Raw genomic sequence first — 26690 nt, 5'->3', positions numbered from 1 at the left:
TTTCATGGCACTTCATTTCTTGATGCGGTGTGTGGGAGAAAACAGCCCAAAGGAAAGGCAGGGGGAGTGTGTGGGTTTGTGCATGGAAGCAGAGGAAAACACTCACAATGCCCTAAGACTGGAGTAAACCTTTCAAAACTTTAGAAACACAAGGAGTGGGTGAATGAGAGTCCAAGGAAAATGTTTTCCTCCATATCTATAGAGGACATGGATCACAAAGAGATTTTGTTTCATTGGAATGAAGAGATCTCACCTCTGTATCAGTTCACAGAACTGACTCCAGGCTAGGAAGAACCATCCTGGCTTTCTCCTCCTGACCTCTGCAGACCAGAGTCTGAAGACCCTCCTGATTCAGCATAGCAGCTCTTTCATCTTTGTGCTCCAACATTTTGATACAGTAAACCCTGTAGTAACTAAACCCACTATGGGCCACCTATAGCAACATCATCTTGAAAGGCCTATGCATGAGCCTCTGAACTGCAAAATGGTCCTTTACAGTGTGTCCTCACATTGCATTGCAAGGTCACAGTCCATCATGGGCCTTCCAGGACCCCAACCTTTCCTTCCATCTTCATACTTAACAAAAAGAGACAAGGCAGTAGTGGCAGATGCAAATCTCACTGCATCTGTATGAAACATAAGACCGAATCTCACAAATGCTGAAAGCAGAGCACCACATAGTGCATGAACTAGTTCAGCAGGAATTGCAACTGAAATGCAGCTCCATTCCACAGACAGTTCAATAAAAGAGAGACTGAGGCTGACACACAGCTTTCATCCTTGGTCCCAAAGTAATGCCATGGAGACAGACACCATCCTACAGTTCTTGAAATCTTCTGTCCATGCATTGAGGGCAAAAGTGCTTGTTGCTGCCTCAGAAGCTGCTGCTAAGAGTCCTTACTCCATCTTTCAAAATGACCACTGGGATCTATACCATGCTGCTCCTTTTGCAAACACCATGCAACAAAAGCAAGTCCTTCACTGCAGGCTTATTTGTGATAAAAATGCTATTTCCAGCACTTTCTGAGACACACTTTGTTTTTCTAGGTTTTAGGCCACCTTACCAGGGCAGGTTTCTATAGCATCCTTTAGCTAGGGCATCCTGTATCAGAGGGAAACTGACACTAAAAAGTTTCATCTGTCTGAGACAAAACATGTAACAAAAATGCTTGACATGTCTTAGGTGTCTCCACAGACCACTTTTTTTCAGCTGCAACTTATAATTGTAGTTGGAGTAGGTGTTGACCATAGCTGGTGAGATATGAAAGAAAAACCTCAACCCACAGATGAAATCCATCCAAGCTTCATAACTGACTCAGAGAAATGGAAAAATATTAGGTAGAAGTATTAGAGTAGGTTGTGGTTATCGTCCTACCATCCACTGATTTCTCAAGTACTTCAGAAGAGGCAAGAACTGCAAGTGGTGAACTTCCTCACTGCTTTGAGGTTGCTTTCTAACCAAGAGAAGATAAAGTAACTCTTGTTTATTCTCTGAAAATGAAGAGTACAAGATGTGGTAGAGGTTGGAGGTAAAGTTATGGAAGTACTGTTATTAATAGCCTTATGGCCACCCTTAGCCAGATTCCTTCCAGACTGTGCTTGGGCTGCCAAGATATATCTCACATGCACAGCCACTCCCTGTATTCACCCTTCCCCATTCACACCAGCATCAGAGAGAATATGCAAATATCACTCTGTGATCATAGGGTAGAAAATTCTCCTTAGTCTGTTGTCATCCTCCAATTACCTGGTGAAATACAGTGTTATTAAAACTGCTTTCATAGCTGATGATGGTGTAGTAGGCAGGTTTCCTTTGCACCTTGGTGCTGCTTAATTTCATACTTTTTATGTGCTTACAGTGTTGGGAAGGAACGGTTGAGCTTGCGACATACTAATGTTACAATGCTCTCACCTCTGGCATTGCTTAGGAGCTATGAGACATAAGATTAGTGAACAATATATTTTAGGATGGTGAACTTGAAAACACAGAAGTCTCTTTGGTTTCTCATGGGTATTCTGACCCACTGAGCGTCCTAATGACAAAGGTGTTGCATACAACATGACCAGAACCAGTTACCCTTCCTTATCTGCCCATGCTGTGTCAGGTGCTGATCATGACAACAGCCTGTAGAAAAGACCCAAGGAGGACATAGATTGGTGGAGTTTCTAGCTGTGGATTCCAATGGAGCTTAGATAAACCCTACTCAAAATGGGATGTTTTAGCAGATACTGGTTTGGTGCCCTGGGAAATTTGCTTGCAAGACAAGGACAAACTGCCCACTAGCCATTGGATGTTTAATGTCTCTAAATACTAGGTTTGAGAGGCAAATGCAATGCATTTGAGGCACTGAGTCTTCAGCTATTGTCTGGGTGCTGGCTAGAAAAGCACAATGTGGTTCTTCCTGGAGTCAGGAGGCATGATGCAAGTGGCAGTGGATGCACAGTTGGATCAGAGACTTGTTGGGAGTTAGGAACTTCAGTGGAATGAAAGGTGAAGGGTAATTCAAGGTAAGCTGGAAAGGGGGTCAGAAACAGAAAAGCTGGCTGGTGGTGCCAGGAAGATTCTAAGTAATTCATATTTTTTCAGGCAGATCAAGAAAATGTTCCTAAAAGTCTGAGATGCTGAACTTGGGATCCCTTTCAGGGAAATGACAGCTTGTAGCTACACATTTCAGGACTGCCTGAATGTCTGTGCCCCAGAACTTGCTGTTGAAGGTGCCACTTTACTAACGATGTTTGTGAAAATGAGACTATATGGACCTTAATTAGGATCAAGATCATGTGAAAGCAGAATTCCTGCTTTCCAGGAGACAGACAGCTGTTTAATAAATGGCAAGGACACAAGAAAAGCCTGGAAATAAGGACTCACCACGTAAGGCTGACCTCAGCTGAGAATGCAAGATGGCAGCAAGCCACACGCACACTTGTATCCTAAATATATCTAAGTCATCTTTAATGTGAGGGACAAGGTAGCTGCAGTGCTATTGTTTGACTAATGCAAGAGGTATTACAGCTGCAGAGCATCACATAATTTCTTCAGCATAATCAAATATTTTCCTGCTGAATCTACCACCCACACACAGTTGTAAACCACTCCCAAAGACACTGAGCAACCGTATGGGTAACCTCATAGCTGTGCATTCTGAGCACATGGTACTTCTGAACTCGGCATGGCAGCCTGATCCTATGGCTCCTCTTCCAGAGAACACACCAAGGCCACCCTGGCCCAAGCAGCCTGGAAACTTTTCCAAGTTCTCTTACAGCTCAGGTTATGTGCAGTATCATCTGCTCTGTCAGGACCATTCAGTCAATGGCTTATAACAATCTCACTCCCAAAAAGAGGATTAATGGGATGTCAAAGTAAAGGAGATTGTTCACCCCAGTCTTCTTATAGGTAGATAAGTATTAGCCATGCAAAAAAGATGGTTTTAAGAGGCTATGTGAAGCATATAATTCTTTTAACGTATTTCAGAGACTGAATAGCACCTCCATGCTTCCACCCTGACTACTTCTCACCTTCTCTGCCCCTTCATTTACCTGTCCTACTCTATGTTACTATGTCCTTCCCCATCACTTTTGCCTGGACTCATGTCTCATCTCATTTGCAGTCCCAACACAGAATTACAGTTATTGATAAGAAAATGTCATACTAGGGAATTACTTCAGAAACATACATTTGTTTCAGATGATGCCAGTGTAGTCCTGCAAAAGGGGACTGACTACAGCAGGGGATCAGCCCTAGTAAGCTGCAGGAAGTTGCCAGCAGTCCTGACACTGTCTGAAGCAAATATGAAGCACTGTGAAGAAATGTGAGCAGGGCAGAGCAGTGCTGTTTTCCTTGCTTTGAGCTTGGAAAATACCAGCTAGAAGCCTGCTGCCAACCCCTCCAAACAGTGGCAAGTAAATAAACATAGTTATTTCACCAGGACTGTTAGGTAGAAGATATCCAGGGTAGAAATTATTTCACTTTAACTGCATCTGCCTCCAAAAGACCCACAGTCTGTCCAGATGTGCTCAGGATTGAACACTAGACAGGATTTCTTCCTATTCAACAATCTTCCCATCAGGTCATACACACAAAAGGTTCTGAAAGCTTCACACGCAGTGATTTTGCAACCCAGACCAGCCTGGGGACATTTATTTCCTGAAATTCCAGCAGAACAACAGAGCTCCTTGCTGACTTGCTGCAACAGTACCTGCCTTGGGAAGGGAACAGACAGGACACCCCTGTATGCAACCAGGTGCAGGCAAACAGCTGAATGGTGGAATGGCCACATTCCCCTGAGGGGCCAACAAAAGTCACTTCACAGAAACATTTCCTGGCTTTTCTTCACTAAGACCACACAGAGCAATTCCTCACCTGAGTCACAGAGATGGAGGAATGTGCAGAAAGCATGGGAATATTTATCAAGCTGGGATTTGAGCCAGCTCACTTGAAATGCAATGGTCACAAGATAACTGACAGAATCTTGGAGGCCTTATTTCATGTTTCTGCAAACAGGTGAACACCAGAGCTGACCTGTGAGCCCAAGAACAGTGCAGATGGACAGCTGGCCTCAAGGGATGGAGCCCACCACTGTTTGCTGAGGTAAAACCAACCAAAAAGGCAGTACAGCTCTGGAGAGGAAGAAAAGGCAAAAAGCTTGTGTTCATATATTTTCTGAAGCAAATATGGGAATACAATGGGCAGCCAGGTTGCTTCAGGAGAAGCATGGGAGCACAAGACTGTTCTACACTCCAATCCTAGACTGTTCTACACTCCAATCCTCCTACACTTTTTTCTCCCCTTGCCTGCAAACAGGACCCTTAAACCCATCCATTTGAGGATGTACAGACTCCCTTCTCCCTCAGACCCATCAGCTGCCACTGCCCCCAGCTGCCAAGACCCTCCCCAATCCCCAGGAAGCAGAAGCAGCCATCCCTACAGTGGCCTCTACTCCTTTGGGCCACTGGGAAGGATCAGGCCAGGGAGGAGTGGGTTGCACACTGTACTTTCCCCATCTAGAGTCACAAGCACCATTGCTACAGCCCAGACTTCCTCTGCAGGACAGCAGGAACTTCAGCAGATGGGGACAAGGGATCTGAGTTGCTTACACACATCAAACAGCCAATTCTTCTTCCCTTGGCAAATGCAACAGAGACTGAGCACACAGAGTGTTTGTGGTAGTGCAAGGTGCTGTGTGACTGTGGGTAGTAATGCTGAGGCTGGACAAACTGGGGAGGTGTGGGCATGGAGATAGCCAAATACATTCTAGGAGGAGGTTTTAACATCTGAAAAATCCAAGGCAGTACTGTTTATGGGCACAGGGACAGAGTGCTATGGAACAGCCAGTACTACAGGTCTGGGAAGGATCTTCTCACCCTCAGAGGTACTTCTCAGAGTAACTATTGGTCTCCCACTCATTGTTCCAACAACAGCAGAAAAGTATTTCTCCTCCATGTGCTGAATCAAACCTATGAGTACTGCACACATCAATGCAGATTTTTTTAGCTCAGACCTAGTAGTTTCTAGTACACAGAAAAGCTTTCTGTGGTGCTTACAGCTCTGTAACACTGAGTTGCAGCTCTAAGCCACATGCTGTGGTTGTCTTGAATGAGGCAAAGTGTGCTTTGGGGAAGGTGTTTACCTCCCTGAGACACCACTGAAGCTGTACTTGCAGAGCCTGGCTTTCCTTTCCACTGCTTGCTTCCCTCCATGTGTCTCAGTACCTGGGCAATGAAGGTAACTAAAGATGTAGTTCTTTCCTCAACCTTTGCTACACCAGTGTGTCACATATCTGAGATTTCCTAGACCTGTCAAGGCTTTCTGGCCCCAGACAAATATTTTTGCCCTGGTCTGATTTGTATAATTGTTGACTTGGTCTTCCAGGAATACTGCAGCTTTTCAGACACTGAATTTCCCCCAAAGTGCTGTCCCTCTGAAGTGTGATGTGCAGATGTGTGTTTGTGTGCATGTGCAAACACATCTGGGTGTTTGCAACAGCTGTAGGAGCTATGTGTAGAAATGAGGTCTGGAATGTTAGAGATGCCTTATGCATCCTACACACTGTTGGGTAAGAAAGCCAGGGCAGATATTTTGGGTGTGGAAGGAGGTATGCTCACTATATGACCTGGCTGTAGAGTGAAACAGTGCTAGTCTGCTATGGAGAGTAGTGTATTCTGCTATGGGAGGAGTAAGGGGCAGTAATCTCATCCAAGGAAAATGAGGACATATTTTAAGTTCCACTTCAGTTCTAGGATAAACTCAGGTCCCTGGTGAGATTCACTACAGCCACCTTTATCTGTTTGTGGAGTTGGTATTGTCACCAAAGCTCAGATCTAGAGAGTTTGGCACTCAAGGGTGTGCCTTGCATTGGCTGTTTTAGACACCTACATCAGGAAGACAACTGAGAGATAAAGGCAAATTTATTTTCCTATGCAAAGGGAGTTGTCCACCCTGTAGGATGGTGCCTTGTCAGGCGATTCAAACTCTGCCCAGCTCAGATGGCAACAGGGATGGTGAAACCTACTTAAGGGCAGAGGAGTGAGCAGCCTTGCTGGCAGTCAGTGCTGCAGACATACACTCCCTTGCACACATATCTTCCCAGTTTATCATCCTTGCTCACCTGTGTCCTGATTCTGCACAGAGATTATGAACATGCACTAACCCTCCAAATCCCAGGAGAGGTACACTGACTGTCCTTCCAGACAGCACAGGACCCTTTGCAAAGTTAATGCTGCAAAATAAGGACCATGACTGCTACAGAGAAGGGTCCTCCAGGTGTTTTAGAGTGACTTGCTATCCCTCTCCTCTTTCTTATGTTTAGACAAGTTTGAATGTCTTTAGATGTTGTACAAGGTAAGATGCCTGGCATCCTAATTGCAATGTACTTGATGCAGACTCAACCTTCCTACAGCAGACCATTCTGTGAAAACAAATCTTAGGTATACTGAAATTCTCTTGGGCTTCATTCTGCAAAACTTCACAGATCAGAGGCCTTTAAAATGGTTTCAGGATTGAGTCAAATCAGTTTCAAAGGATGATAAATGTGGATTGTTTATCTGGCTGGACCATCACATGGAGACAGACAGAAACGTGCTGCCTTTGTTATCTGGCTCATTTACCTGTGCAAATCTGTTCTGTGAAGAGTCTCCTCAATTCTTTCATTACAGATTTTTCCAACTTTTTTTCTAGGTAACATCACTGTCTCATAAATTCTGTTTCTCTCCAGTTAAGAATCAGTTTCCTTGTTTTTTTTCATGTAAAGACAATGAAAATTAGATCACAGAACACGCATGGTGGAAATAGTATTGTGGTCAGATAAGATGTATGGATAGCACAGGCAGATAACCACAATGTGCTCTGAATGGCTCGAGTGCCAAAAGCAAAAAAAAAGATTTAATCCCCCACAAAGGCTCCTGCACCACATAAGGAAGGAAGTAAAAGGTGAAGCAGAGATGATGCTGTGCCAGGCATGTTTAAAAAGGCAATTTGTTGGACAGACCAGTCACACAACACCTCCTGTTTTCAGGAAGAGGGAGCAGAACAGCACAAAGGGTTCATCTGGGGAGCAGCACAGACACCTACTGCACCAAAACTTGTATAGCTTTTGCCTGCTGACCTTCTTCAAAGGCCATGTCTCTTCCCTGCTGCCAGCTGAACTCCAGTCCCAGCAGAGTGACTACTTAAGTGTGGAGCTCAGCAGCTGCTGCTGCCCTGCACACTGCTGGTGAATCCTGCCTTTCCCTGGGGAGCAGGAGGGCAGGACTTCCCAAGGAGGAGCAAGATCTGTCCCAAAGCACAGTGAGAATATTAATCACAGGTGCATGTGGGTACACATGAAACAAAGCACAGTAAATGTTTCTCTAAACTCATATTAAGATTCTTTGACTCAGACAATCAGAAAAAGCAAATCAGCAGTTGAGTGACAACAGCAAAGTTAGATGTGACGTGTGTAAAAGCTGGGGAAACACACACAAAGATACCAGACACAGAACAACTCTCATGTGAGTCCTAGGCATTTGACATCCTCTTCACTGATGAATATTTTTTCATATAGGTTAGGCTATACAAACTGAAAAAACAGGCCCAGCATGGATTTTGGGAAGTCCTTCTGTCCCTGCTGTGCTCAAAGCAAGGCCAACATGGTTTTTCACAGTTTTGCGTAACCTCCTCTTGGAGACCTTCAGGGACACAGACTCCCAGGCAACTCCCTACTCCCACACTTTACTATCTTAGAGAGCTAGGAAGAGTTAGAGTTGTCCTCATTGCAACTGAAGCGTGTCACTGTCTCTTCTAGTGATGACAAGCATTGCCAACAGTCTTCTCTGCAACGGCATTTTATGCAGTTGAAGCCTTCTTTCATGTCCCCATCCACCCCTTTGCTTTCTTAGGTCAGACATTCCCAGTCTCTTGGCATTTGCCCACGGGCTGTGTTTTCCACATCTCCTATCATTCTTGCTACTCTTTTCTGGGTTGTCCTGGTTCCAGCTGAGATCGAGTTTGTTTTCTTCCTAGTTGCTGGTACAGGGCTATATTTTGAGTTTAAGCTGAAAAGAATGTTGATAACACAGGGATGTTTTGGTTGTTGTTAATTAGCACTTAACTTAAGGATTTTTCAGTTTCCCAGACTCTGCCAGCAATGAGGTACACAAGAAGCTGAGAGGGAGCATGGCCAGGACAGCTGACCCCAACTATCATAGAATCATTTCAGCTGGAAGAGACCTTTAAGATCAAGTCCAGGGCTATTCTATACTATAGACTATCATGCCCAGTATATAAACTAGGGGAGAGTTGGTGGGGAGGAGTAGGTTGCTGCCTGGGCATTGATCAGTGAGAGATGAGCAGTTGCACTGGGCAGCACTTGGTTGTTGGGGAATTTGCTGTTTTTTAACTTCAGTTTTATGTCTCTCTTTCTGTCAGATGCCTATTATTATTAGACATTAACATCATTGTTATTATTCTATTTTATTTCCCTTTAGTTAGCAAACTGTTCTTATCTCAACCCACAAGTTTTATTGCCAGTTCTCCTCCCCATCCCACTGTGAGTGGGGCAGTGAGCGAGCGGCTGTGTGGTGTAGTTGCTGGCTGGGGTTAAACCACAACATGGGCTTTGTCCAACTGGCTCACATCTTTCCTGAAGTGTACAGTCCAAACAAGATAAAATATTCCAGCTGAGACTTTATAATTTCCTTGTAAAGCTGGAAGCTTACTTCATGCCTCACAGACAACATTCCTATTTATACAATGGAAAACGCTGGCTGGTTTTGTACTAGTACAACACTGCTGGCTCACAGTCAGTTTTAGAACTTCCAGAGCCCCTATGTCTTTATCTGTAAACTGCTCCATTGCCTGTCTTTGACACTTAATTATTTCTGATGAAGTCTCCACTCTTAAGTGCATCTTTACTGAACACCATCCTACCCTTCCAGCACGTGCCCTCAGCTGCAGGAGGACTATGAATTCTGAGCCTGTTCTGTGCAGCACACCATGTTCTCTCCCAGCTTCAGTTAACTTTTGAATAAGTACTCTCACTGTCAACATGCCATTCATTACTGGAAATACTGACTAGAAGGAAGCCTGGGGCAGATCCCTGCAGGACTTCCTTCAGTGCAAACCTCCTGCTGACAAGGGACCATTGATTACCATGCCCCAAGTATGATCTGCCAAGCAGTTTTGCACCATCTTACTGTAATTTAACAATGGTCTCCTTTCCCTTCAGTTTGCTTTCCCTCTAGCCAACTTTCAAACTGCCTTTGCTGCTTTCAAGGTCTGTCTTCCTGTAAGTGAGCTGTCTTTCCTGCACACAGGGTCTGTGCTCGCAGACCAGCCCTGCCAGGAGGTTGTATAAATGTTTAGCCACGCTCCTACCACATGAGAGGGCACATACCTCCTCCCACCACTGCTTGTCAATGATGGAAGTGACAAAACTGCCATGAATCTGCCAAGAAAGCCTGTCCTGGCTACCACCCACCTTCAGAAAGGTGATAGGTGCTTGCAAGGCCACAGAGTGGGGAGAGGGGATGTGCCATTGAGCTCTTACCCAGCTCAGGGCTCAGCCACGGCACTGAGCTTGGTGATTATATCCACTTCACTCTGAGATATGCCTCCCACTGTCAGGGCAACTGGCTGGGTACACAGCACAGCTGGAGTGCTGCAAGAGAAGGACATGCTACTCAGAGGATGCCCAAATGATACCAATAGCTAAGGGATGTGTTACTGGTATAAAAAGGAGTCCAGTTCTGGGCTCCTCAGCTCAAGAGGGACTGGGAACTGCTGGAGAGAGTCCAGCACAGGGCCACCAAGATGCTCAGGGGACTGGAACATCTTTCATACAAGGAAAGGCTGCGGGACCTTGGGCTGTTTAGTCTGGAGAAGAGGAGACTGAGGGGAGATCTTATTAACGTTTATAAATATCTAAAGGGTGGGTGTCAGGAGGTTGGGACATCCCTCTTTTCTATAGTAGCCAGCAACAGGACAAGGGGTGATAGGATGAAGCTGGAACACAAAAAGTTCCACTTAAACATAAGAAAAAACTGTTTCAGTGTTTCAGTGATGGAGCCCTGGCACAGGCTGCCCAGAGGGGTTGTGGAGGCTCCTTCCTTGGAGGTCTTCAGGACCCATCGGGACATGTTCCTCTGTGACCTGATCCTGCAAGAGGGTTGGACTAGATGGTCTCTAAAGGTCCCTTCCAACCCCTACCATTCTATGACTCTAAAGCAAGAGCATGGATTTGTGGGCTTCAGGCTATGGAAGACCCCGTAGACCCACTGTTCAACCAAAACCACAGAGCTACATTTGCTACCTGACATCAGCCCTGAAGGAAAAACTCACAACCCAGCACCCTAGAAATTAGCTGAGTTTAGTGGCAGGCCAAGTCAGGGCACTCTGGACTCTGGTAAACGTGGGATCAGTGGCAGCCCCTTGGATGGAAGTGGCTGGACAGAGTCCCCAGGATGCACTCAGCACAAGGGTGAGGCAGAGCTTGAAGGAACTGCTATCTGGGCTGCAGCTGAGGTGACCTGGGGATACTCTCTGTGTCATGGAGAGGAGCCCTCCCTCCCTTCCTCTCATTTTCTGATCACTTCCCCCCCTGCCCCAGATAACTGCCTATGAAAAAGCACTAGCATCTCCCAGTCTGTCCACTGAACATCTCTCTGCTTTTTCTAGTTATTAGTTTCTCCTCTCAAGTTTCTTCATACTTGAGGGGAAGCAGATAGCCTTTTGCCTCTACTTCAGCTCCACTGCCTGGCTCAGCGTTAGCGGGCAGGAGAAGCAGAGAGCAAATAATACACAAAAGCTTCAATAGGAAGGATATTTTAAGTTATTTTTAATAAGGGGGGGGGGAAGGCATAAAACCCGATCTTCACAGCAGCCAGACAGATGTGCTGTGAGCTACAAGAACAACCAGTCATATTTGTTCTCTCTGAAACCATTTGTTCTCTCAGAAAGCAGAGCTCACACCATGGTGGAGATATAGAAATCCTTTCTTGGATTCAAATGAAGAAAAACCAGGATGTATAAAGTACAAGCGACTGTAACAAAATTGAAGTTGTAGAGTCCCTTTAGACTGCTTCAGCACCTGACAATGGTTCTGATTTGTCACAGTGGTTCTGATTCACGTGCAGATTCTGCACCTGCAACTGGAAACAGAAGGAAACTCTGCAGGCATTTCAGAGGAGCCTGAGAGGGAATCTACCTTTGCTCTACAACAGCAACCACAGAGCCTTTCCAGGACAATTTAGTGTTTCTTCCTGTTGAATAGGAAGCTTTGTAGATCCTGATAACAGGAGACAAGAGACACACACAGGGACACACCTAAACTGCTCTGAAGTCAGAACCTCCTCCCACTTTGCGACTGAAAATTGCAGTCCTCTCTGATGAAAGGCTTCAAATGGAGAAGAAAAAGTGTTACAAGGTCCCTGGAAACCCTTACAGTCCAAGTATGTGTTTTGCTGCATATCACATTCTGCCAGCTCTCCACCTACTGCATGCAGCAGAAGGCTCTAGGAGGACAAAGTAGCCAGTGTACTGGCAGAGGTCTCACATTGTCTACCAGAACCTTCAGTTACCAGTGCCTTGCTGTTACCCAAGTTGCCTAAACTCACCTTCCAGTGCAGCTATGTTAATGTACAATACTAATAAAACAGTATTCACAACGTCTAGTTTCAGCAAAGCTGGTACAGATATTTGTGAAAGACAGAAGTGGGAAAAAAAACAGCACACAATTAAACCACTTTAACTAAAAACAGCTACTAAGTTCTTTCACATTCCTGTATTGCTCTGAAGTGCTGTTCCTCTTCTGCCAGGGTGCTGCACAGAGCTTCCCTCTCCAAGCATACCTTATTGAATCCCTTAAGGCTGCCCTGCATGAGAAAGTCTGCATCACAATGTACAGCTCTGGGAAGCTCCTTGGCTCAGAGGGCTCCTTCCCAAGCCTTGTGAAGGGGGTTCAGACAGATTTATTCTTTCACTCTGAATCTCTAAGTGTTTATTCCTCGTCCAGGAGATAATTTGTCCATTTCTCTTCATTAAAATAAAGACTACTTCACTCCCTTGGAGATGCAAATATTTCTTCATCAGATGGGTGGGACCTACTCTGTTTGACTGAATGGTTAACACTTTGTTGGCTCAAGAAGTTCCTTTTTTTTCCCTCTAGTGACTCACAGATATATTTAACTATGAAATGTATCTTACACAGAATCTTGTATTTTGTAACACTCTGTACATTAACAAGTACACACACTGCACCCATCTTTATGGGATTAGTACATGTAGAACATAGCTGGCATTTGACTGAGCTCAGACACAACAGTAGCCAGTGGGTCATCTCTAACATCTTTCTCTGGTAAGCAGACTCAAGATCCAGCTTCTTCTGCACGGACAGACACCAGAGCTGTTATTTCCCATGCTATTGTATATTCTAAACCAGCCTCAGCCCCCTGAAGCAGGACCTCTGTCTGCTTCAGAAGTTCTCAGCACTGTTTGTCAGGATGTGCAGTGTCCCAGCAAAAAAAGTGCTCATGCCCTTCCTGGGAGGCATTAAAGCCATAAGCACCCAAAGCAGTATTCCCTGACCCCTCAGCCTCCTGATGCATGTGTAGATCATGTGAAAAATCATCATTTCAGACCATCCCAGCTGAAGACTCAATCAGAAGGGAAAGACCTAAGAAAGCAATGGGGACAGGGTCTACAGGATTTCCTGATGAGTTAGCAATGTCCTTTCTCATTCAGCTGAGACCAGATGTACGTTCTAGCAACGGCTGTCATCCCTACAGTGGTTTTACAGCACATCAACAAGCGGTCAGCCAGCCACTTTGTGAGTCACTGTATGAAAACTGCTGAGCACCCAGACCAAAAAAATAGGAATCTGCAAAGAGTGTGGAGGAGGTCTCGAAACACTTGCTGATCATCCATCTCAGTAAAGAGATAATTAGTCCCTGGGAGATCTGAGAAATAGTTATGAACTTAGAAACCAAGTATTTTGCATCAATTGTTGTTGTTGGTTACTGCTGAGCAGAAGATATTTAACTACATGGATGAGACTGAAGGTCAACCTGCTGGCTTCCACTGACCTCCATGCACTAAACAGTGGTAACTCTCCCAAAAGCTCCAGTGTACTTTCATCATCTGGTGATAGCTGTGATAGCAACTAGGAATACATCTCCAGCAATAAGACCTTGACAGAAAGGAGACCTGCTGCTGAAACAATGGTGCTAGGGAGGCAAAGTAGGAAGGAGGCCCATGAAACCCTGTGACAGAGATTGTATGCTGGCACCATGTCCCCATGACAAATACTGCCAGTGTTTATCTCGATGCTCCCAGCAGCAGCTGCAGCAATGACAGGACAAACAAGCAGTTAAGACAAGTCAGCAGGTCCAGTCAGCGAGCTGTCCAGTCTATGAGGATTGTGGTAAACATTGCCCATGCCAACACAACTCTACCACAAGAAAGATGGGCACTGCAGTTTTATAGTATATTGTCTTTGATTCATCATATGGATTAGATCCAAAGAATACTTCCTGAGTATCAAGGTGCAATCCCACTGTTGGACAGGAAGCCTTGCATGCCAAACGTGACTTTACAGTGAGTGCATGGCTCTGCAGGTCCAGCTTTGCAGCACAGTCAAGGAAGAAAATGTGTATCTGAGACTGGACAGTCAGCCTGTGGGTAGTCTTGCATTACCAGTTTTGCATGGACAAAGGTCAGAGGCAATTAGTGAGATTAAATCAAAACAGTGTACAGGCAGCTGTTCATGCCAGGGTTGGATGAGGCTTCATCACACACTTCAACAGAAAGGCCTGGAGGCTGCATTCAGCCTCTGCTTTGCCTGAAGTCTAGATGACACTATAGGTGACACTTCTTTGGCACATACTCCACTCTGAGGAAGAACAGGTATTTGGGTTGTGACTCTGATAGTGCAATATAGCCCAACTAGAACAAAAATACTCCCAAGCAGTATCAAACTGATAAACTAGCAAAAAGCAGTATCTACACAGCTAGAAAATATACAGACAGCAGCATATTCTAACTGAGCAGGCTGAGAGAAACTGGGCTTGTCAGGAACACCAGCTAAGCTGGAGGCATGGAGGGGCCAGAGAACCCCTTTACCTGCTGCAGGAGGATTCTGTTGTCTCATAGAAGGCTGTGGCCCTTATGGATGGTGTGGAAGGCTCAGAGCCCAGCACAAGAAACAAATGCAAGCCTAATTTCAAAGCCTGTTGGACTTAGGACTGGTCTGGTGAGGAGCTCTCATCTAAACAGAACTTGAACAAGTGCTACTTAAAGTAAGGACCAGAACACTAAAACCCCACTTCTACCCTCTCTTTTATTCTCTGTTATTCTGAGAATTATATTTCTTGATGCACAGCAACCCCACTGCAGTAGCTGAGAGCACAGCCATAGGGGGTTTAGGCATCATCCTGAGAAGTACTGGTTAGAAGTGACCTCTGGAAGTCTCCAGCCCAGGTACTCATTCAGAGCAGTATCACTGCTAAAGCAGATCAGGTCAGCCACAGCTTTGTCTAGCCAGGTTCCGAGATCAACTAAGCATGGAACTTCCACCACTTCCCTGGTCAGCCTGTGCCAGAGAAAAATCCTAGAGAAAAATGTCTATCCTAGAGAAAAATTGCTTTCCTAATTTCTCACCTGGACCTACCAAGTAGGATGTGGCTTTTGGCCCTTATTATATTGCCTGTAACTTCTGTGAGGAAAGTAAAAGGCTGCTTGACATTATGGAAAAACTCAGTCCAGGCCATCTACCTTTCTGGGGCAGGCAAGAGCTTTTATCACCCAAAACCAGGCTCTGCCTCTTACTGGTTTTGTCTGACCTCAACCCAGTGCATGTGAGTACGGGTATATCAGCGTGATGGCTCAGGGATGAGTTTAATCACCTCTGAACTGCAGTGGAGACAGGGCATGTAACTCCTACTAATCTCCCAAGCTGTGCCAGGGATGCTGCCCATGAGCCAGAGCAGACTGTTTGAAAATTAAGGCAGTGTTTAGTGGTAATGTGCCTTCTGGAGGGTTCTATGAGACGTCAGTGCATACAATTTGGCCATGTTCTAGGCCAAAGGCTTCTAAAATAAAACACATCAGTCCCTGAAGGGACCATGAGGTGCACTGTGACAGCCCATGGCTCTCCTTGCACTCACAGTGAGTCAAAACATCAGTGGTCGCTCCTGATGGCTTTGACTCAGTTGGGAACGATGAACTCCTGCCATCCTCTCCTACCTTGTCATTCTTTCTGATAAAGAAATCTGGTTTTGCTGGTCACAACTCCTTGTTTTGCAAGGGTGTTATGAGCTCATGGCAAGAAAAGTAGGTAGACAAAGAGCCTTAGGTAAGCCAGAGGTGGTACAAGTTTGACAGGTCTTGAGCAGCTGATAAGATCGTGAGTTATGTCTGTTTCTCTACTAGCACGACAGTGAATAAAGCACACAAATATAGACTGAAAATTCTGTCTTTGATGTCCCATTGTGTGTTTTTCTTCCCTTGTCTCCATGGGCAAACCAACTCTGACTTGAGTAACTTTTCAATTAACAATTTCTCTTTTCCCCTAATGGTGCTTTAATGATACCTGACATTCTATGAAACTACTTTACATATAGGTGCATGTATAGACAGAAATGTATCCAGCTAAAGCAAAAGGAGATAAGGAACAGGGTAAAAGTTATATCCTTAGTGTTTTATGTTCTGAAACATATATGGCAGGAGTGTTTCTACTTTATATGCTCTGCCTTTTGTAAAAGCTTCAGATGTCTTCTAATAGTCAGAATTAAGATGACAACAGGTCAGAAGACTAAATCTTCTTATAGCTATTTTTTTTCACATGGTGGCAGGGTCATATTAATTCCTTTGTCTCTGTCCCTACTTCCTCATCAAAATTGACTTGAGAGACAATTCCCTGCAGCAGACCTGGCCTGCTAGGGTGACACATTTACTGGGTGTCCATCCCCACTTACCATTTGTGAAGGTGTTCACGTAGTATCTTCGGCCCTGGGGGGACATATAGCTCTGCCAGCCGGGGGGAAGATGGCCATTCAAGGTGTCTTCTCCTGTCTGAGGAGTTGCCTTTCTGGGTTTCTGCTGAGAAAATAAAACCCCCCCAACTGTTAAGTCCATATCTAGATAATGTAAAGTCTAACCAGACACACACATGGAAAGGGATCGTGTGGTTTGGCATTCCACAGATTGCAATACACCCAAAGCTTTTAGTCCGTCACCTGTCCTAGCTTCATCCAGAACATGAGACAATCATTCCTTTGAGCACTGGTTACACAGAACATCCTTTGGGAGAGAAATGAAATCCCTCTGAATCTGATATCCCATGAGCACTTGGACTTGTCCAGGAAAACAACTGTCATTATATAGTAAAATTCAAAGCATAAAATAAACAAGTGTCTGAGTGTCATGGTTTAGACCACAATTAGACTTAAGTACCACAGACCCTGGAACTCTCAAAGGACAGGGAGGGCTTATTGGACACTTATGGTTCTGGACATTTGTAGCTTGGAATGTACAGCAGCTGCTTGATGTGAGACAGGCAAAGAGTCTCATCCCAAAGGAGGCATAAACCCTGTCTGGTTCCTTCAACCAGGAACACAGAATAAGGCAAAGGTAGAGAGCTAAGATGCATGGTCACACACTGCCAGTTGCAGCCCTGCAGGGCTTTGGCTGTGAACCCAACAGCCTTCTCCTCACATTCAGAGAGCTCCACATTCCCTGAGGCAAACCAGGCACACAGTGTACTGCTTTCTTGTTTGTTTGTTTGCATTGCCTTCAAAGGAAGAAATAAAAAAAGAACAAGGAAAAAAATGTGTGAAAAGGAATTATTCATCCCATGGAAGCTAATCTCTACCCAGGAAATGGCTTCTAACAAGGTGAGAGACAGGGCTGAAGTGACTACATTAGATTCACAAGCAGCCACATCCAAGGGACAGGCAGAGCTTCAGGATGTGGCTGCATATAATGTTCAGTGACTGACATATGAACAGTGCCAGCAGAAAGAAACCTGTGATGTGTCCTTCTACACATTCAGTCTCTGAGTGAAATTCCAACTCCCTTCCAACTCAGAATAAACATGACATTTAATGATTTTGGAGCCAAAAGTCTATTTTATGTTTCTTTTCAGTTTCAGAAAACTCTGATTGCAATGGCTCCCAGGAGGCACTGAACTTGTAATGATCTTGTGTTTGTGCCTCATCAAGTATACTTGCACAGGTCACAGGCTGCAAGGCAGCCATATGGACCCAAGGCCAGTGTGTGAGATGAATACTGTCTCACCACTGCAGCACAGAGGGAGCCAGAGCTGGTTCTGATTTTAGCTCCTCTCCTTGAGCAGAAATACTGACTGGGAGACTCAGATGGCCCAACATGCACTGAACAAGTTTGCTCGAGAGATACGAAGAGACTGCCAGGTGTGCAACTCAAATCTGGTGTTCTGCATGCCTGTGGCTAGCAGGTGGTGTGCAGAGTTAATCAGTAGCATCTCTAACATCTACTCCTATCCCCTGTGTTTCTGCTCTCTAAGGTTTAATCAAATCAGTCTGCAGTTCCTCTCACCCTGCTTGCCATGTGAGAAAGAGAAGCTTTCACAGATTATCATAGAATCACAGAATGGTAGGAGTTGGTTTATGTTACTATTTGGTTTGGGTTGGGGTTTTTTTTCTGATCTCAGCTTAGGATGCAAGTGAAAAGTTCTCTTACACATTAGCCTGCCCAAAGGCACGTGCTCTCATTATTGTTGGTGTTATCCTATTGCCTAGAAATGCACTAAATGAAATCCCTGTCTTAGGGAAGTTAGCATAATCATGCCAGTTCTGTGATCACAAGAGCAGGACCCCTCTCCATTCCACTAACACACTTCTCTGTTTCATATAGCTCTCTGTGAAAGCTCTGAATCCTACTAATGAAAACACTAAACCTCATGAATGTGACAGAAAAAGCTGTCCCAGTTTTACCTCTGGGTTATCTGAGTTCTTCTCCAACATGACATGGGTCGTTATGGAAGTGCCTCGTTTCACTACACAATGCCACTTCTAACACAGCTCCAACAACCACAAACATGTTTCTAGTTCTTTACAGCTATATATTGGCACCATCAGAAGCTTGCTCACACAGCCCTGACATGTGCAGTGTGGCCATAATATCTAGCATCAACCTTTGGTTTGGTTTTACTCTCAGTCAAGGCTGGACAGAACTCACTACAGGCTTCCCAGGCATGATGTCCCCTGAAGCAGACACTGCTTGTGCAGGGGATGCAGACCACTGGACTGATGTATGGCACATACTTTTATCACATGGACCATAGAAACAAACGCTGTTTCATGCAAGCTTCTTTTTGGTCCTGTTCAGCTTCTGTGACCTGCCACACAAGGGAGTTTCTCCATCTCACATCTCTCTCAGATATCCCTTTCAACAGCTTCACCTAAAGTAATGAAACACTGAGGAGAAAAATAAACTCTTGGAAGGAAGATGTGTGACCAGGGCAGTCACACCAGTAACTGCAATAATAGCTAAGAAGGCTGGTTGATTTCTGTCTCTAGGAGTACCTCCCAGAGCTTACCCCTACAGTCCTGGTCAAAACCACAGGTACATCTAGGGAGAAAACTGGGGCTAAAAGGCACTCAGAGATTCAGAGAAGGTCAGATCAGAAGTGAAGGCATGATAACTTCAAGCTAGTTTTTGAACTACAAAACCAGTTTCTCTCCCAGCATATCCCAAGGGATATCACAGAGTGTTCCCAGGACAGCTCCTGAGCTCTGTCACAGGGTTAATGGTCCCCCATTAGTGTTTGCTGAAGAAAGATTAAACTCTGCAGTTTAGGAGTGCACCAGCTTGTGAAGGATTTAGCAGCAGGTTGGGTCCCTGAGGTTCACTGCACAAATCTCTGATAGATCTTTGCAGATCTTTGAAGATAACAAAGTCAGGCCAGGCTACCTCTGCTGTGCATGACCTTCATAAAGAGGAATCTGGGATAATCCAGCCTTGGTTAGGAAGTACAGAACTGCACACATTTTTACTGCGCACTTGCCATTTCTGTCCTTCACACCTTCTTTCTTAATATGGTCCTACAGTGATCTCAAGTACCAAGCAGGACAAGTCTAGGTTCAGCTCCCATTAGGGACTTATGGTATTAATTCATTTCACACAGTCAGCGCCGATACCCTGCAAGGACAGATATCACTGATTTGCTTAAGGGAAGATCTGCAATTGCCCCAACATCTTTTGAGTCACTTTTTCAGTGTTGCTTCAGGCTTCCTCAATGGACTGCAGGAAAAGCAGAGGTTTTTTACAGACAGGTGCCATGGCTGTATTTTTAAGCAAAGGCTATGCCAAGGGTCAGATGTGGACAGCACAGAGGGGGCACCAGCAAATGTTGGATGGAAATTGTAGAAAGACCAAAGTTAAGCCAATCTTTTAGCTACAGTTTCTGCCAAAATGCATGTTGCCTCAACAAAGCATGTAGGTATTATGCCTTGCAGTTGCTAATTCTATTTTTAGTTACTAATATTTCTACCTTTCCTTCTGGTTTTACCAACAAAGAAGTTCTGCAAACACTGTAGTCCCTTTCAGTGACAGTCCAGAGGACTCAGTAGGACCCTAACACTGCCAACTGCAGGAATTCCTGTAAACAACGAGGCCACAGTTTGTTTGGATGTGTACAGGGTATGGATGTGTGGATCTCTTCCTTCTGTTTTAGAGAAGAATGTGATCCTAAACAGCAGCTCACTATTGGGCAAGACTTTATCCCTCCCCCCATTAGGGACTACAGTGGAAGATCCTCTGGATGTTGGGACCATTTCTGTGTTAGAGCCTTAGACTGGCTCCCAGTGCAGTCCACTCCCACAGACACTTGAACCCCCACTCTTACAGCAGCTCTGCTCCAAACTGATGCTCTATGGGAGAAAGAGGAACTGAAAATGGTATAGGGGAGGAAGGAAAGAAGAAATGAAACTTGGCTTCATCCTACGCTCTTCACCACCCTACAGTCATTGAAGCAAAGACACTGGGAGGCTCTGGGATAGATGGTGTGGGGCAGTAGCATAGGAGGCTGGGCTCTGTCATGCATCACAAACTAAGTACCTCATAATTTTGTCACACTCCAGCACATCCTTTCAGAAATGAGAGTGCCACAGAGGCCATGGTGGCAGCACATTGCTGCTTCTCTGCCAAAACAGGAGATCTGAGGAAGAGGAGAGATTTTCTTGCTCTTTTACTGACAGACACAACCCTGTCCTAGTCAGACTCTCTTCAGTTCTTCCTTCTAGCATCAACAGTTAAACTAGAACTGTCTTTGCACACCCATATGGGAGAAGCTTGGGCTAATCTGGCTTTAATGATAGGCAATCCTGCTGCCAAGGCAAGACAGAGAGGAGGGACAGGAGCTAGCACAGAGATGGGAAGCATCCAGCAGCTCCACAGCTGGCATAGCACCACCAGATAGGCATCAAACCTCTCTCCAAACACAGCTCTTACCGGGACAGACACTGTACCCAGCTACATGTCACAAGGCAAGTGAGGCACTTCTGATTGCACACCTCTTCCTTATTCAGCTCTGCAAGACCATGCTATTACTTTGATCTCTTGCTCCTGTTTTTAGGATGTTTGGTCAGGATAGTTTATGAGAACAGTAAATCACAACCGAGCACTGTCAATATTGAGAGGAGGTTTTGGTACCAGCAGAGAGCATTATGAACCAACAATCACAGAACAGTAGACAGTGGAAGCTTAAACTAGACAGGCTGAAACTAGACAGGTTCAGATTGAAAAGAATCTGCCAATCATGAGGATAAGCATCAAGTGGAACAGCTTACCAGGGGGCTGTGCACTTCTTGTAGATCCTCCATCAAGATTAAATGCCTCTTTCTAGAAGATCTGCTCTATTCCAATCAGAAAAAAAGACAAGACCCCGAAGCCCCTGACCCAGCAGTGCAGGTCAGGCTGGGTGGGCCAGCAATCCCTCTTGCCTTCCAAGTTTTGCAGCTCCCCGAGTGCCTTTGAGCTCAGAGAAACACTTACGCCACTCCCCTTGCTGTCACTGCTGGGAGTGTCACCAGCCTCTGCACCGTGGTGGACAGGCAGATCTGGACCTGAAAAGGATGTCTGCAACACACCATTGAGGAAACAGGAAATCTGAACAATGTGAGCAGAGCAAAGAACGTGTGACCCCACTGAAATCCTCATGCATTGGTATTTGCTGCCTGGAAAAGGGATCAAAGTATCTTCACTGAAAACATGCAAAATATAGAACACAAGCCCTTCCCTCCTAAGAGATTTCCTAGGACCAGAAGTCTACATAGCAGGGGCAGCCACCCAACAGACCTCACTCTCCATGAAAAAAGATGGTTTTCATTTGCTATCTGCAGGAACATAGGGAACAGGATTCTCCTGAAATACACACAGCAGAAAGGAACCAGAAACGTGCAGCAAATGCAGAAGGCATCTCAAAGCACAGAGGGCACTGGAGCTCTTCAACACTAAACCATGTGCCAGAGAGCTAACAAAACCAAGCACATTAAATGAAAGCAGATCTGTTGAGGTTAAACCCACCTAGACCAGGACACCAGCACTTGAAAGAAGAAGGAGGATGTTATTTTTAGGGCAGAGCATATGAACCTGACCATTACCTGTGGCCCATTCCCCCTGCACCCACAGGCATCGAGATAGGGATGTCAGGGGGAGGGGGCCAACCTGTGTGGGCAGGACAGCCGCCCCTCTGCATCACAACCTACCCAGAGGCCACACTCTTGACTAGGGAACAGTGTTTCATCTGTGTACTGTTAAGCACAGATTGTCTAGAAGCAAGTCTGAAGAAAATGCCATGGGGATTGGACATCCTAGATGCAGCATGCAAAAAAGAGCACCAGCACATGGAAGCTCTGACACTTGCTGTCTACCTGAGCCAGCCTGGAACTGGGCAGCACATCCAGTCAGGAGGCAGTGGGGATGCCTCTCCCGCTCCATCTCTTCTGAATTGCTGATTATTTTGGTTTTCTTTTCTTTCATGTACTTATCTATGAAGTTAGCAGCCCAACTCATCCTTTTCCTTTGGAAGACCACCTGGCAATATGAATAGTGATGGAAGAAAAGGAAAACCAAAAGGGGTTTTCTGCAGCAGTATGGGAACAGGGAGTGAAGGGTCTGCACACATCAGTCCATGCCACACTGAGTGACCCTGAGACAAGTTCATCCTTGCTCAATAGATGAAAATCACTTCCTATTTTCTGCAGGAAATCCCCATTCCCCTTCAAAGAGGGATCCTAGGGAGGAAACATCTGTGCACTTAAAAGTCTGAGTGCCCTGAAGATATGTTGTTAGCTTGCACTGCTCTCCATTCAAGTGCAAGCCCCAAGGTACAGCCAAACAATCCCCAAACCACAAATGCAGGCCCTGAGCAACCTGATCTAACTCTGAACAGAGGAGTGGAAAAGAGACCTCCAAAAGTTCCTTCCAGTTGAAATTGTTTTGTGATTTTATGATCCTATTTCAACCAAGCCCGTGGCCTTGGAGCGACTGAAAAGGATGTCTCTAGCTATGGGAAAGGTTTAAAGTAAATGCAGTGTCAGTACACTTACCTGCTGTTGCCACATGGTTGGAGTCACACTGCACTTCTGCAGACCCAACAACACAAAGGAAAGCCACAGAGTCCAGCTGCCCTGCAGTGTTCTGCCCAGTGCTGGTGACAGAAAGCTGGACAAAACATGCAGGGGAAACTCCCTGCAAGAAGCAATGCAAGGACACAGCAGGGAAAAGCTGCCACAGCATGAACTGGCACCAGGACAGCCCTCTGTCCTGAAGGGAAAAGCTTGCTCTGTCCTGACACTACTGAGTCCATGGTTCTATATAAATGGAGTTTTCATAAACAACCTGGCAAAGGTGTGTGTCAATCTAAGGGTATGAAGCAGAGAAAAGGAAGATGTGGTGAAGTCAAAGAAGTCGCATCTGTGTCTGAACACAGCTGATGCTGCAAGCAGGATTTGCTACTGAGAGAAGTCCACAGAAGGTGCTTGGCAGCAGGGATGCCTACAGCAACACTCATGTCCATCCCAAGCTTGGCATGAACATCCCAGTGCTGAGAAGTGCCCTGCAGATCCTTCCCAGGCTGGGCCCGATGCCCACACCAGTGTATGTCCTGGTGAGAGGGAAAGCCTGGGGCACCTCTGAACCCCTTCAGCATTACCCACAGCCTCTCTCTACTCCCTTGAGTCATTCTGCTCTGTATTTTGTTCATTTTTATGCAATCTTTCTTGCTCAACATTTGGTTTCCATGGTGTCACATACACTGTGTGAAACACATTTATATTTAGAAAGTGGAACGGGTCATATGACCTGTCCCAGTTGTCATGGCAACCAGCACAGCTCCTGTTCAGCTGAAGCTGATGGCACATGGCTGATGGGGACAAGTCACCCTCCCTGGGTGGCCCTGTGGGCACAGCAAGACAGTACCAATGCTGCTGCCCCTCCAGCCTCCATCCCACTCTAGGCTGGGGTAAAGTTAATTTCCTTCCCAATAGCTGCTACAGGGCTGTATTTTGGGTTTATGCTGAAGAGAATGTTGGTAACAGAGGGATGTTTTGGTTACTGCTGAGCAAAGTGTCTGCTTCTCACCCTACCCTGTGAGTGGGTGGGCTGTGGGGGCACAAAGAGCTGGGAGACAGCATGGCCAGGACAGCTGACCCCAGCTAATCCAAGGGTTGTTCCATACCAAAGGCTGTCATGCCCAGTACAGAAACTGGGGGGATTGGCCAGAGGGGCAGATTGCTGCTCAGGCATCGGTTAGCAGATGGTGAACAATTGCATTGGGCAACACTTGGTGGTTGTGGTTTTTTTCTTGGGTTTTATTTATCTCTCTTGTTAATATTAATTTTCATTACAATTACTCTATATTTTAAATTATAATTATAGTTATTGTATTTAATTTATTTTTACTCAGTAAACTGTTCTTACCTCAACCCATGAGGCTGTGGGTTTTTTCCCCAATTCTCCTCCTCATCTCACTGTGAGTGGGTAGTGAGTGAGTAAGTGGCTGTGTGGTTCTTAGTAGCTGGCTGGGGTTAAACCATGACATCCCCACAGACCAACTAGTGGCATTCCTTTTCTTTGGGCACCATGCCTCATCTCTCACCACCTTCAGCCCTCTTCCTCAGAGAGAAACAGGTCCTGTACCTCTCCTGAGTGCTGGGATGTCTCAAGAGTGCTGCTTGCACTGCCAGGCTGGAGCTGTGGGATGAGCTATGCCCAGCACATACCCCACATGCCAGTCTATCAGAACAGTTCTCATTTTTCCCAGTCTTAAAAATCTCTCTGCCATAATAAGTCTCCTCTGTGCCATGCCAAAGTTGTCTTCACCTCTTGTTCCACCTAAATAACTTCAGCATCTTAGCATAGCTGCTGTTTCCTGGGATGCCATCTCTGCCACCTTCCTGCCAGCCCACCACAGCTGTGACCAGGAGGAGGGCCAGGTGGCCCTTGTGCAAGGGCATCTGCTTTGGGGCCAATATTCCTGCAGCTCCACACCCCTCTGTTTCCCATTTGGCTCTGAAATGCAGTGTGCATGCTTCCCACCCAGCTCTACCTTCCCTGCTGAGGGCCTGCTCTCCCAGCCAGATCCACAGCTGCCAAAATCTTCCCTTGTCTCCACCCAGGTCCCTAGCTGTGGCTGCAGGCACAGGACTTTGCTTTAAGGTAATATCCATTAATAGCACCATGCTTGCAGAGAATTAGCCTTCTGGGACTGGTATGCTTTTCTGCCAGTACCCAGATAGGGAAAAACAAACTGTTTCTAAAGGGTCCATGACCCATGGAGACAGACTGGATGATGTTTTCTGGCTGTGTGAGAGACCAAAATGGGTGGGAAGAGAAAGGCTCCGATCCATGATTTCTGCTTAAACCCTTTCAAAACAAGGGCTGTCAAGCCAGAGGTAAAAAATCCATGTAACTCCAGTGTAGCTCAGTCCATTCCCTTCCTTCTCAATGTGTGCCTGGTGCATGAAGCAATGTAAAGGGCCAGACTGTGGAGAAGCCACAGCGCTGAGCTGAAGCTGAGCCTGTGGTAGGTCTCATGAGACCCATGGCATGAGGTTTGGTTGAGATCCTATCATGGATGATAAACACTCCTCAACAATGCAAAGTGCTTGGCAATGGCTGTTGACTTATTTTGGCTGAGGAGAGGAAAGTTAGGCAGGTGTGGAAAGTAGGAAAGATAAGAAAGGTTGGGGGGGTTGGTCAGAAATTCGATGTAGGGAGAGAGCATAGGAATGGGACCATGCTTTGGGAAGGACATTTAGCAAGAATATAAAGTCTGTGACAACCTCCAATTTGGGAGGGCAGTTGGGGCAGGAGGGTGAGCGCAGGTTGCAGAGGAGGACAGCCTGGTTGCTGGCTTCCTCACCTCTCAGCACACTACCAAGCAAATTCATCACTTTGCTCCCTTTTCAGCGTTCCCACAGCCAGCGTTGAGTGCTACCCTGTGATGGCACTTAGCACTATCTGACAAAGGTGTAGAGTCCTGGCACTGAATTAGCAACCAAGAAAGGAGAAATGAAGTACCATCTTCACAGCAAGACCCTGATAGTTCGGGCAGATGGAAGAGGTGTCTGAGTAAAAAAGCCTGTCTGGAACATCGTGACCATGGCTACATGTACACGTGTACCCCTGCAAGTATAGTGCATATATACCACAGGGAGCTCAGGAATCACCTCCTAGGGGAAATACATGCTGTTTTTCCTCTCTGTGCTAATGGATAGAAAAGTCACTTAATTGACAAATCCCTTTGAGCAGCCCCTCCTGGATAGTGCTATGCAGCCTAGCTGGGCACGGAAAGGTGATGGCTGGAGTGAGAGTGGATGGGAAAGAAGCTGTGGGAGGTCACATCAGGCAGCAGTAAGGAGCTGGCACTGCCAGGTGGGGCTGCTTTGTGGCCTGAGAAGGCCAAAGAAGGGGTCTACCAGGCAGACAGCTGTGATAGCTCAGCTCTAGACACAAGGAAGCACAGAGGAATAGTAGCAGCAACAGAGAGGGACAAGGATGGGTGGGGAACTGAGATAACCAAATCCCACAAACACAGCATCCTGCCTGGAGCCTTCCCTGTGCGTGAGGCTTCATAACCAGGTGCCAGCAACTGAGATCCAGGGCCAGCCCTAGATAGACTGTCCAGGCCAGTTACTGGAGGGTTCCACATTGTATGTATGTATGCATTCCCCACTAA

The 26690-nt window shown here is 45.9% G+C and overlaps 1 protein-coding gene across 5 annotated transcripts in view; it reads right to left on the bottom strand.

Moving 5' to 3' along the window:
* GAS7 (growth arrest specific 7) overlaps nt 1-26690 on the bottom strand; it is a 98193-nt gene that overhangs the window by 46002 nt on the left and 25501 nt on the right. For 3 of the 5 annotated variants that reach the window (XM_062010494.1, XM_062010496.1, XM_062010497.1), the window contains exon 2: nt 16444-16567. In XM_062010494.1, the coding sequence (XP_061866478.1) occupies nt 16444-16567 (124 nt within the window). Of the gene's footprint in view, nt 1-16443; nt 16568-21297; nt 21412-26690 lie in introns of those variants that run through there. The other 2 variants (XM_062010498.1, XM_062010495.1) reach the window with 2 other exon arrangements.

Source organism: Colius striatus, chromosome 18, assembly GCF_028858725.1.
Source record: "Colius striatus isolate bColStr4 chromosome 18, bColStr4.1.hap1, whole genome shotgun sequence".
Taxonomy (NCBI): domain Eukaryota; kingdom Metazoa; phylum Chordata; class Aves; order Coliiformes; family Coliidae; genus Colius; species Colius striatus.
Note: the sequence above shows the minus strand (reverse complement) of the source record. Positions and strands in the feature narration are given on the sequence as shown.